The sequence below is a fragment of the Herpailurus yagouaroundi genome, unplaced genomic scaffold (assembly GCF_014898765.1).
Source record: "Herpailurus yagouaroundi ecotype Mexico unplaced genomic scaffold, PumYag 77, whole genome shotgun sequence".
Classification (NCBI taxonomy): domain Eukaryota; kingdom Metazoa; phylum Chordata; class Mammalia; order Carnivora; family Felidae; genus Herpailurus; species Herpailurus yagouaroundi.
In genome coordinates, this window is record NW_024412388.1 from 31,822,992 (window position 1) to 31,835,468 (window position 12,477).

At 51.9% G+C, this 12,477-nt stretch overlaps 1 protein-coding gene across 1 annotated transcript in view; it reads right to left on the reverse strand.

Annotated features, from left to right (window-relative positions):
• Window positions 1–11,767: 11,767 nt before the first annotated feature.
• CITED4 (Cbp/p300 interacting transactivator with Glu/Asp rich carboxy-terminal domain 4) overlaps window positions 11,768–12,477 on the reverse strand; it is a 1,613-nt gene continuing 903 nt past the window's right edge. Inside the window, exon 2 of the mRNA XM_040455856.1 lies at window positions 11,768–12,476. Coding sequence (XP_040311790.1) covers window positions 12,303–12,476 — 174 coding nt within the window. The 3' untranslated portion in view covers window positions 11,768–12,302. The remainder of the gene's footprint in view (window position 12,477) is intronic.

The window sequence follows — 12,477 nt, forward strand, 5'->3', positions numbered from 1 at the left end:
TTTCAATGCTTTAAAAACTATTTTAAAAATAAAATTCTCTTTCAAATATTGGTATTGATGCCTTTGCCTGTGTGAGGGGCACGGACCTGGAAAAGTCATTTTCCCACTCTGTGAGCCTCAGTTCCCTCCTCTGCAAAATCTGAGCCCAGCTTTCCTGACTCCCAAACCACTGCTCCATCCAGTCCTTGTATGACCACAGGCATCCCCCTGGCCACATCTGGCCGGGGCCCCCTCCCTCTGCTTCTGAGCCTGTGCCCACTGTCCATCCCTGCCCTGAATCTGTCTACAAGACCATCAGATATAACCACACTCATTTAAGATTCCCAATGATCCCTAGTACAAGTTTGGGCATGTTATCATCCCCAGTTTGTCAACTAGGAAGCAGGACTTACTCAAGGTCACACAGCCAGTAAATGACAGGGTTTGACCCAAAGTTCCATTAATTGTTCTTTGCTCAAGGCTCTCATCCAAGATGGCAAAACCCCCCAAAGCTTTGCTGTTCTGGGAAATAAGCTTCATTTCCCTGAAAATACATTCATGTGCAATGTGGCGATCCTGGCTGTGTCACTTGGTGTGGTGCTGCCACCTCTTGAGCAAAATGGGGTATTGCATTCCATCTCCAGTCTGCACTATCTGGGTCAAACCCTGGGAAAAACCCAACCAAGAAGCCCCAGGCATGGGTCACCTTGACCCATAAATACGCTGAGGTCCCAAACATGACCTGACCAAGCCACTTACCTTTGCTGATCCTTTACCCTTCCTCTTTCTTACCTTCTGCTGACCCGCTGACTATTGCCCCGCTATTCCCCTGAAACTGCTTTGGTAAAGTTGGTTTTCTCTTCCTGGTTGCCAAACTCAACAGCCTGTTTTCAGCCCTCATTTGTCTGATATTTCAACAGCATTAGACGCTGCTGACCACATCTCCTTCGGTGGCTTTCATGACATCTCCTCTGGTTCTTCTCCGACCTCCCCGGCTGCTTCTCAGTCTGTTACTCCCTTCTCTCTCTCTTTTCTTAATGTTTATTTTTGAGAGAGAGAGAGAGCAGGGGAGGGTCAGAGAGAGAGAGAGAGAGAGACGCACAGAATCCAAAGCAGTCTCCAGGCTCTGAGCTCTCAGCACAGAGCCTGACCCAGGGCTTGAACTCACGAACTGTAGGCGAGGCCATGACCTGAGCCAAAGTCGGACATTCAACTGACTGAGCCACCCGGGCGCCCCACGTCCCTCCCTTCTCTTTAATGTCTGCGTTCCCCAAGGTTATGTCCTTGGCCACTTTCTTTTTATTACTTGGCATGACCATTCCTATGGCGATCGCTGATACGCTAATAACTTCAAAACATGCTTATTCTCAGCCCAGAGCTCACTACTGAGCACTTGGCCCATGTATCCAGACTTCCTCCAGTTGGCCATGAACCCTGGATGTCCCGGTGGGTCCCTTCTGGTCTTATCCTACTCTCTGCTATCCAACCTGCTCTTCCGGCTCCCACCTCAGGCAAGAGCCCATCTCATCCTCTAAGCCACACTCCTGGGAATCGTTTTGGCTCCTCTCTTTCCTATAGCCTCCACTTTAGTAGCCCATTACTAAGACTGCGGTCACCCCCAATATTCATTCCCACTTCTTCTGTAGTAGTAGGAACCCCCCCCCCCCAATTCTGGCCACCAAGAATAAAGGCAACATTTCTGACTCTTTTTTGTGGTTCCATGCGGGCAACTTCCAGAAAGTGCCCATCTCCTTCTCTTTCCTCCTTTTTTCTGGCTGGAATGTTGATAGAGCGGCCCGAGCAGCCTTTTGGGACCACGAAGTCTAACCCATGAGTGACGAAGCAATAAGGTAGAGAAGCCTAGATCCTGTGACGCTGTGATAACCACACCAGTCCTGGACCACCTCCCTGGTTTCTTCTGTTCAAGCTGCTGTTACTCTGGTGCTTAAAGCCACACACCTAATCCTAAATAATCCTAAATCTACAGTTCATTCAGCAAGAGGGTCCATCTACCCCAGACATCGTGTGCCAGGCTTTTTCAGAGCAAATCTCTCTTAAATCTCATTCCTTCTGTGTTTACGGTCTCTGCCACGTAACCCACCTTGCCACCACGTGTCCTGGGGTGCTCGTCTGTACCTGGATCAGCGTCTCCAGTTCTCCACTGGGCCCCCCTTGAATTCGTGCTACTCAGAGCAGTCAGAGTGATCCTTGCAAAACACAAACCTAGCTCTTTTTCCATCCTGCACAAAGACTGCATGCCCCTACCCCCATTACTTACAGGATCAAGTTCAAGCTCCCCAGCCTGCCACTCAAGGGCCATCCCTTCTCTGACCCTTGATCTACTCGAGTAGATCACTCGCTCCTCTGACCGCCGCCCTACACGCTGACACACTGGCATGTTGTCCTTCCCAGTCAAGCCTTATTCATTCATGCCACTTGGTCAGAGGACACACTGTTACCTCCCCTGGCATTTTTTTCTTTCATGTGCTCATGTCCCATTCTACTCCATCCATCCCACCATGTGAGCACCTAGCATGTGTTATAAACTTTGGCAAGTACCATTATCATCCCTAGTTTACTTGTAGGAAAACCGGAACTCGGAGAAAGGAAGTGAATTACCCAGGGTGCACATTCACAGTGTGGACATCAACTCTTCCCAGTTCCAGCAATCTCTGTTCATTTATTTCGGGAGAGAGAGAGAGAGAGAGAAGAGTAAGTGTGAGTGGTGGAGGGGCAGAGAGAGAGAGGGAGAGTATCCCAAGTAGGCTCAACGCAGGGCTCGATCCCATGAACCATGAGATCATGACCTGAGTGGAGATAAAGAGCAGGACGCTTAACTGACTGAGCCACCCAGGCGCCCCAACCAGCCATTCTCTTTATATAGAGACACCTCTGACACCTTCCCCACCCCCACCAAGTATTCTGGGGCACGGGAGACTTGAGTTCTAATCTCCATTGAGCCACTTATTGCTACCACCTGCTGTGGTAGAGACAGCTGGTTGCCCACCCAAATCCACCCCTCCCATTTTCTGTACTGATAGAAAGCACATTCTCTAGTCTTTTTTGCAGCTAAATGGGGTCATGTGAACAAATTCTTGTCAAGAGAATCTGGGCGGAAGTAATGTACGTATCTGGGCCTTAAAACATTGCTTGTACTTTACCTCTTTGCTGTCCTCTTCCTGAGAGCTGACCCAGCTTCCACTCCACAAAGACAAACAAGACAAAACAACAACAAAAACCCAATCCCAGTAGCCCCTGGGTGGCTCAGTCGGTTAAGCACCGTCTGCCTTCGGCTCAGATCATGATCTCACAGTTAATGAGTTCGAGCCCCGTGTCGGGCTCTGTGCTGACAGCTCAGAGCCTGGAGCCTGCTTCCGATTCTGTGTCTCCCTCTCTCTCTGCCCCTCCCCCTCTTGGTCTCTGTCTCTTTCTCTCTCAAAAATAAATAAAACATTAAAAAAAAAAACCCAACCCCTCAAAACAAAAAAGCCAAAGTGGACTTCGAGCAGCCTACCTGGCTCATGAGGTTGGGGTCATCGATAGCAGGGCAAGAAGGAAGCAATCTGGGTCCGAGTGACTGAGTAAAACTAGGCAGAAATATTTTCTACTCTTGAAGCCACTTGAAACCTTTTCTGGTTCCCTTTGTACAGCAGCTGGGTTGACACTTAAATATCTCTCATTATATGTACTAGGCTAAGTACATTAAATTCAATAAATTACTAGCTGTGTGGTAGTAGGCATGTCACTTCCCCTCCATGTGCCTCAGTTTCCCTGCCTCTATGTATCTTGGAATAATAATGCGTAAGCAGACAGCTCACGTGTTTAGGGCACCAGCTGGAAACTTGAAAGGGTTTGATGTGAAGAAGAAGGGGAGGAGAAGGAGGAAGAAGAGGAAGAGAGAAAACATTGCGATTTGAGGGCACCTGGGTGGCTCAGTCAGTTAAGCGTCCAACTCTTGATTTCTACTCCGGTCACGATCTCGCGGTTCCCGGGTTCGAGCCCCGCGTCAGGCTCTGCGCTGACAGTGTGGAGCCTGCTTGGGACTCCGTCTCCCTCTCTCTCTGCCCCTCCCCCACCCACGATCTCTCCCTCTCTCTCTCTTTCTCTCTCCCTCTCGAACATAAATAAACGTTAAAAAAACATTGCTATTTAGACTAGTTATGGAAAACCGAAGAACTTTTTGGGATTTCTATACCCATTTTGCCGTTTAGAATTATCTTATTCTGAATCACCTAGAGAGGAACAGGCAAACTTATCTAAACTACATGAAGGAGAGGTGACTGCCCAAACAGAATTTGAGGAAAACTTTTTTTTTGGGGGGGGGGGGGGAAGGATGACTGGATTCTAGAAGGCGTCAACGACAAATGTCTCCTTCTGCCTCTGGGTCTCCCTCTGCAGGCTGAAGAGGCCCATCCTTCCACCGTTTACGTGGGACATTGTTTGAAGTCACCATCCCCACTCTGGCCTCCTGTCTGGACACTGTTAACCAGCTGCTGCTTCTTACTCAGCACCTACTGTACTAATGTTGGAAACACCATCACTTATTGGGAACTTACCGTGGGTCAGGCACTGTGCTGGTCACACACACACACACACACACACACACACACACGTCAGCCTTGCTCATTTGATCTGACCCAGTTGGGTGTGTGTGTATTGATACATATTTTAGACTAGAAAGAAAAACCAAACCAGAGGCTCAGAGCGGTAAGGTGGCTTTGCCCGGTGTCGTATATGTAGCTGGAGGCCAGAATTTTAATCCGGGTCCGTATTACACCAAGACCTGGGCTTGTTTCTCAGCCCCTGTGGCCAGACTGTTGACCTTGCTCTCTGCATACAGAACTCGGGGCAGAAGCACAACGGGGCCGGTGTCTCCTGCTGTCTCTGAGGAGGGCCAGAGCATTCCTGTCCTGAATTTAAACCCAGAAGCTATGGGGGGGGGGGGGCCCCAGAAGGGAGAGATTTTTTTTTTGACACGAATGACACAAACGTTAAATGCCCCCAAAGGCAAAAGATACCATAAACAAAGTCAGACGACCAGCCACAGATGGGGGAGAGAATATTTGCAACATTTACCAGAGACAAAGGTTTACTATTTGTAATATATAATGAACTCTTATACCGCGATGACAAAAAGACAAACGGCCCGGTAGGAACACGGGCAAGAGTATGCACAAGAAATTCTTAGGACCAGAAATACAAATAAGCAACATCTTTCTTGATGATCAAAGAAACAGAAATTAAACAACCTTTTTTAAAAAAGAAATTTAGGGGGCGCCTGGGTGGCTCAGTTGGTTAAGCGGCCGACTTCGGCTCAGGTCATGATCTCACGGTTCCTGGGTTCGAGCCCCGCGTCCGGCTCTGTGCTGACAGCTCAGAGCTTGGAGCCTGTTTCAGATTCTGTGTCTCCCTCTCTCTGTGACCCTCCCCCATTCATGCTCTGTCTCTCTCTGTCTCAAAAATAAATAAACGTTAAAAAAAAAATTAAAAAAAAAAAAAGAAATTTAGGGAGGTAACAATTAAAGACATTGCTAACGTCCCGTGTGGCCCAGGGTCTGAGCCAGCGGGCGCCCTGTCACAGCGCTGGCAGGAAGGTGAATGGGAACAGCTAGTTCGAGAACCATTTGGCAGTGGCTCTCACGGTTTTACTTGCTCATATCTTCCGACCCAGTAAGTCCCCTTCTAGGAGTGCATTATACAGAGATGTTTCCACAAGGGTGCAAAGGTAAATACACAAGGATGCTCCTTGTAGCATTGTTTAGTAACAGCGAAATTCAGGAAGCAAGTTCAGTTTCCATCGACAAGAGACGGGTTTAAGCAGATTCTGCACGATGCGGTCATTAAAAAGAGTGAGGGAGAGACGTGTTTACTGACAAGGGAAGATTCCTAGACTACATTAAGCGAAAGAACGAAATCCAATCATATACAACTGTATAATCCTAGGCATGTAAAAAAGAGATGCGTATTGTGTACGTGTGTATAACACAGGTAACATAATGTACACATCGCATGTGCGCGTGTGGAAAAACCTGGAGGGTCTTGGAATTTTCACTTTATACCTTCGAAATTGTTTGAAATGACTTTGCCTCAAGTGTATATTACTTTTGACTGAACACAGTGTGTTTGTTTTAAGAGCAAACAATACTTGACTCATGTTCTCTGCCAGACCAGAGCAGGGGCTGGGTGCCGGGGTGGGGGTGGGGGGGGGCTTGCTGCCAGGATGTGCCAATTGACCGGAAGTGCCAACTTTATGGCACCTCCCACCGCAGGAACTTTTCACAAGGAAGCGGCAAAGGTGCAAGTCCGCCTGGAGCGCACCCCCTGATGAGCTGTAGGCGACTCTCTGTCCCGTCCCTGCCACACCCCTGCTCCCTGGGGGAGATCTGGACTTGATGCTGATTGATGTTCAACAGCCCTCCTCCTGCTGATGAGAACAGCCTCTTCCCTAGAGTCCTGTGTTTTGTTGAGTAGGTTGCTTGACCTCTCTGAGCCTCAGCTGCCTGGAAGGAGGCCAATAGGCTGGGATGAGGCCGGTAAGGACAGCCGCCTCTGGGAGCTGTTGTGGGAGGGGGGGACATGCACATCAAGCCTGCGGCCCCACATGCGGGGGAAGCATTGCATTTCCCGCCTCCCTCAGTCTAGCCTCCCTGCCTTCTAGCACCTGTGAGGCAGGAGGGGTGGGGAATGTGGAATGTGGTCCTCCAGGTACTGAGTTTAGAGCACTCGCTTCTTTTTTAAGTCTGTTTATTTTTTGAGAGGGAGGGTGGGGGTGGGGGCGGGGGAGAGAATCTCGAATAGGCGCCACACTGTCAGCACAGAGCCCGAAGCCATGTCTGAACTCACGAACTCACGCGAGATCTTGACCTAAGCCAAAATCAAGAGTTGGACACTTAACTGACTGAGCCACCCGGGTGCCCTGAGTTTAGAGCACTCAAATAATGCGCCTCAGGTCACAGATTCATGGTTGGGCTGTCAGTAATGCTGCCAACTCCAGCTCAGGCTCTGGCCTGGACCCTCTTCTGGTCTCGGCTCCCAGCCCAGGGCCAGGAAGCAGCCCTTCCAGCACTTTCTAACACCCACTTGGAGCCACACGTGGGGTGGAAGCCAGGACAGCGATGAATCAGGTTCCGTCCTCAGAGCTGCCCAGCCTGGGGGAAAGACTCCTCATCAACCCTGATACGTGGTGAAGGTGGAGGCGCCAGAGAGGGCCTTTCAGGCCAAGGAAACAGCACAGGCGAGGTGTAGAGGCATCAGGAGCCCGAGGAGACTGCAGTGGAGGGTGGAGGGGGCCTGGAAGCTGGTTGGGATGAGGCTGTCTCCTCATCCCTGTGGAGATGCTCCCTGACATCCGAGCAGCTCACAGGGGCAGGGACTTGACATCACCTTCGTTCATCCTCACAAGAACCCTGTGGGATCTCCAACTGGCCCGTGAGAAACACTGAATTCAGAGTAGCTTCATTTCCTCTGTCTGCCCTGGCACACGTTGGGCCTTGGGCTTTTTACCTGGGTGTCCTCCCCGGGTTGACCCAGCCCTACCCGTTTATCACCATCAGCTCCCAGGACTTCCCAGACCCTGCGCTGCTTGGCAAAACCTGCCTGGAACCCCGGGGGCGCGCGGGCGGGGGGCGCATGTGACTCTGTGTTGCGCGCTCCGGGCTGGCCCACATCGCAAGTGCCAGGGTGCACGGATCCCTCTCCAGATCAGCCGCCTGGGGTCGAATGCGTGGCTGTTCACCCCCAACTCACCCCAACCAAGCAGCGCTGCACCATTTGCAATGTGCTCACAGAAACCTAGTCTTAACTGAATCCCTGCACGCACACCAAAGGGACTACGCTCCCCACTGCACAGAAACTGAGGCCCAAAGAGGCTCAGTGACTCCTGTACCCCACGGCCACAAAGTGGCAGAACCAGGTCTGGGACGCTGCTCTTGTTCAGCTCAGGCTCAGGTCCTTGGCCAGCCCCAGCCTGGGGGAGGGGGAGGGCCCTGGAGTACCAAAGTGGGCATGCCCACGCCAGCACTTAGCGGGATGTGACCTGAAGAACAATCCTGAGTTCATTCTGAGCAATTCTGGGATCACTCTGAGTGAGCCCCAATCCCCTGACTTCTGAAATGGGGGTAAAGGTACCTCGCGGTGTTGTTCGCAGGGTTGAGTGGAGGTTAAAGGAGAGGCTGGAAAAGAAAGAGCACCTACTGGGTGCCGTTAGGTCCATCATGCCTGCACACAGGAGGCAGTCAACAAATTGGGACTCAGTGATCCTGACCCAGCACGGCCAGCAGCGGGGTGGCGTAAGAGTGAGGCAAGGACGGATTAGGAATTCAAGAGGATTACTTTGCAATCAGCTGAACCGAACGGCCTAAGCTGCCTGGGAAACACTGGGATCAGACTGTTCATTTAATTTATTCGTCAATGACTGTTGAACACTTAGCTGAGCTGTCACAGTGATGATGAGGGTGGTGACAGCGGCTCTCAATTATTTCTGCCATGTCCCAGGTATTAATACGGTCTCATCACATCAACCCTGTAAGGTTGCTATTCTGTGCAAAGGTTTTTTTTTTTTTTTTTCCCGTCTCACAGGGCAGGTACTAATCAGGTCTGGGATGAAGGAGAGGCAAATGAGACACCCAGAGCACAAATTTAAGGAGGCTCTTGCTGTCATAGCTCTTATGACATTGGCCTCACCGTGTCCCCACCTGTGCTTGTGGTGGACTCTGTGACGTGCTGCCCAGACCCCCTTCCGTGAGTTGTCCTGGCTACTGGGGCTGCTGGCCCTGCAGACAGCCGTCCCCTGCCAGCTCCCAGAGGGACTGCTCAGCAGCAAAGAGCTGCCTTGCCCAAGGTCAACTGCCACCGGAGCTCCCCATGGGGCTGGCCAAGGCTCTGGTTGGGTCTGCTCTGTAGCTTTCTCTGCTCACATCTGCTCCGGCCCTTCCCTTCTACAGCTGCTGACCTTTAGGGCTCTCCCTAATAAGCTCCTTGCAAGCTAAACCGCATCAGACTCTGCTTCCTGGGGGCCCCAACCTGCAACAGTGGTCCTGCTGGAGTAAACCCCTCACTAGCTGGTTAAAACACAGCCTTTTGAAAGACTAGTATAAGGGTACCCCCGAAAAGCCCAGGCTCAGGGATACTAAACTACACACTACACTGTTCTAAACACCTTATGTGAATTGATTTAATTCATTTCCACTGCAGCCCTGCGAGGAGGAACTATTAGCGTTTCCATTTTATAGATGAGTTCAAGAGAAGTCTTGAAAAAAAAAATAAAACTACTTTGTGATGAAATCCAATCATCGTTGAAAAGATGAGTCACAATAATGGGCTTCGGCCCCAGGGAAACTTTTCGTCTGAAAAGAAAGGAAAAAAAAAAAAAAAAAAAGATGGGAAGATGTATCGTCTGGGCCACAACTCAGTTCCCAACCTTGAGGGAGCCTGACTCCCAACCCCAAAGACCCAGGCCGGGTATGAGAGTAAAATCCACAAGCCCAAGGGCAACAGGTGGGTCGCTTTAGGAAGTAACCCCAGAGAAGAGGTGAAAGATATGCACCGGATCCACAGGAAGGTGGTGATCACCACCAAAGACTCAGAAGGCAAGGTGACTTATTGAGGTTAGGCAGCTAGTAAAGAGTCGCTTCCGGAACTGGATCCCGAGGCCGTCAGAATACAAGCCTCTATGTGCTGGCAAGGACACTCCATCCTCCAAAGAATCCTCCAAAGGGTATCAGGGATTTGGAGATCCAGGTGATGGACTGCCCCAGCCTTACCTTCTATTCCGTCCACCTGTTTGTTGTCCAATTTGTCAGCAGCCCCGCTGGGAAGGATGGGGGCTGGAAATAGCTCAGCAGCTGGACTCCTTCTACACCTCCCTCCACCCTGCCTTACCTCTACAAAGAGGCAGGTGTTGGGTTTTCATTGTAATCCCTTCCATAGGGAGAGCACTTTGGTGTTTTACCAGCTGCTTGTTAACCCATCCCTGAATTTGCTCCTCATTTCTTTTTTTAATTTTTTTTTCAGCTTTTATTTATTTTTGGGACAGAGAGAGACAGAGCATGAACGGGGGAGGGGCAGAGAGAGAGGGAGACACAGAATCGGAAACAGGCTCCAGGCTCTGAGCCATCAGCCCAGAGCCTGACGCGGGGCTCGAACTCCCGGACCACGAGATCGTGACCTGGCTGAAGTCGGACGCTTAACCGACTGCGCCACCCAGGCGCCCCTTGCTCCTCATTTCTTGTGAGGCTTATTGCCTTATGAAATAGCAGGGCCAGTATATTAGCTCCATTTTACTAGTGGGAAAACTGAGGCTCATAGAGAAGGGAATCATGATAGTGTCCAGGAGAGTGCCAGAGCCTCCCATCCCAATCCAGCCTCCTGATTTTGTTTTTAAGAGAGGGAGAGCACGCAAGTGAACGAGGGGCAGAGAGAGTGTGTGCGTGCCAAAGACAGTGAGAGAGAAACAGGGCTCACCCAAAGAGGGGCTCATGTTTACCCGAAGTGGGGCTCGAACTCACCTGATGTGGAACTTGAACTCAAGAATGGTGAGATCATGACCTGGGCCAAAGTCAAATGCTTAATGATTGAGCCACCCAGGTGCCCCAGCCTCCTGTTTGTTTTTATCTCTAGGTCTTGGGCAGAGCTGGGGCAAACACAGGCCATTCTGAGCCCAGAGCTCAGGGCAGCCCCTTTCCAGAAGCCTATCTGTCCTTCCCATCCTGTCCCAGAAAGCCCCATTATCTTAGGGGAGACCTTTATTCACTTGCCTAAGACTTCCTGTCGTCCACTCCATGCCTTCTGGTGGCTCCGGAGCCCATGGTGACACGGTATACCCTGAGTGAACTCACAGCTGGAGAGAAGAGTCATGTTAACAAACAAGTTCCTCATTAGAGCGAAGCCCAACCAGTGTTCCTCTCCAGAGTCTCTGGAATTCATTCTCTCTTCTCCAGCCCCACTGCCCTGTCCTAGCTGGTCCTCGGCATCTCTGACCTCCTCCTTGCCTTCAGAGCTTCTGTCCTGGCCTTTCACCCACCCCCACGAAACACCTAGGGATCTTTCCAGAGAGCCAATAGCAGAGGGTGGCCAGGAGCTCACAATGGTGATCAGGACTGAGGAACAACCCTGCCGGGCCTGGGAAAGCTCTCACATCTCTCCTCTGTAGAGTGGGGACCGTGCCTACTTCACAAAGTGGCTGGAAAGACCTTTGTTGTCCCTTCTAGAGACCCCATGCCCTAGTGCGTGCCCTGTACTTGTATGCTTCCTGCCTTTGAACAGGCTCTTCACTTAAACGCCACCTTCTCCAGCTCCTAAAGATCATCCTTCAAGGCTCTGTTCACATCAAATGTCGCTGCCTCCCTGAAGCCTGAACTGACACACCTCCAAGCAGCCGAAACCACTCCTTCCTCTTGAGTGGATGGTGTCTTGGCCAAGGAAGAGAGCCAGGATTCAAAGCGAGAACTGTCTGAATTGTCAGGTCCCACCCAGCTTCCCTCTGGCCTCTGTGCAGCCTGAACAAACAGGTGAGGGCAGCACCACCAAGCTCTCCCACCCTTTCTCTGGGCTGAGAAGTCCAACCTAGGTGCCTGTGGGTTACTCCACCGCCAGGCAGCCTCTGCCTTCCAGATTATGATGTAACAGTTGCACAACTCACAGATATTTTTGAAAGAAACTGTCAATTTCCTCTCCTGGGCACTGCCGGGGGCTGTGGCCTCCATCCCACCCAGAGTCCCCAACAGCCCCAGGACTCTAGAACCCAAATATAGTGCAGGGTTGTTGAAGTGATAAAGAAACGAAAACGCAAGACTGTAAAGTGACCCAGTTTTATTTTGGTTTTGGAGGCCGGGGGGGGGGGGCATTGCCCCACTGTGCAGGGATCAGGGCTGTACAATCTTCTCCTCCCCAAGGCGGGGGCCCAGGCAGCAGGGTGGAGGCCCGGTGGATTGGCGGCTCCAGGGACCCAGTGACCGCAGTAGGTTGCACAAGGAGAGAAGGGGCATCAGGCAAGCAGCCTGGAATGGCTCAGATTGGGGGGTGGGGTAGAGGAGAATCCGAGAGGACAGAGAATCCAAGAACCGGGAGTCCGAAAGGGGGTCCGGTCCCCTTCACTTTACCGCCGAGGCTCCGGGACAGAGAGGGGGAGCTAAACTGTCATCCTGCAGGAGGCAGGGCCTGGAGTGAGGCCAGGCGTCCCAGCCCGGCGTCAGGCTCTGTGCGCTAACCCGCTGCCTCCACCCTCACGGAGGGTGCGCGCGGGGCCCAGGCGCAGGGTGCGGACTCCGGCGGGCAGTCAGATCCCCTTCTCCTCTCGGGCGCGCCAGGCAGGCGCCCGACCGCATTCAGCAGCTCACCGAGCCGGCGGGTGGCGCCGACCCCAAGTCCGAGAAGCAGTCGAACTCGCTCTGGCCCAGGAAGAGCTCGGGCAGCTCGCGCACGCGGTGCAGCCCGAGCTCCAGCTCCAGCGACGTCAGCGCCTCCTCGTCGATGAGTTCGGCGTCCATGCAGCCCAGGGCG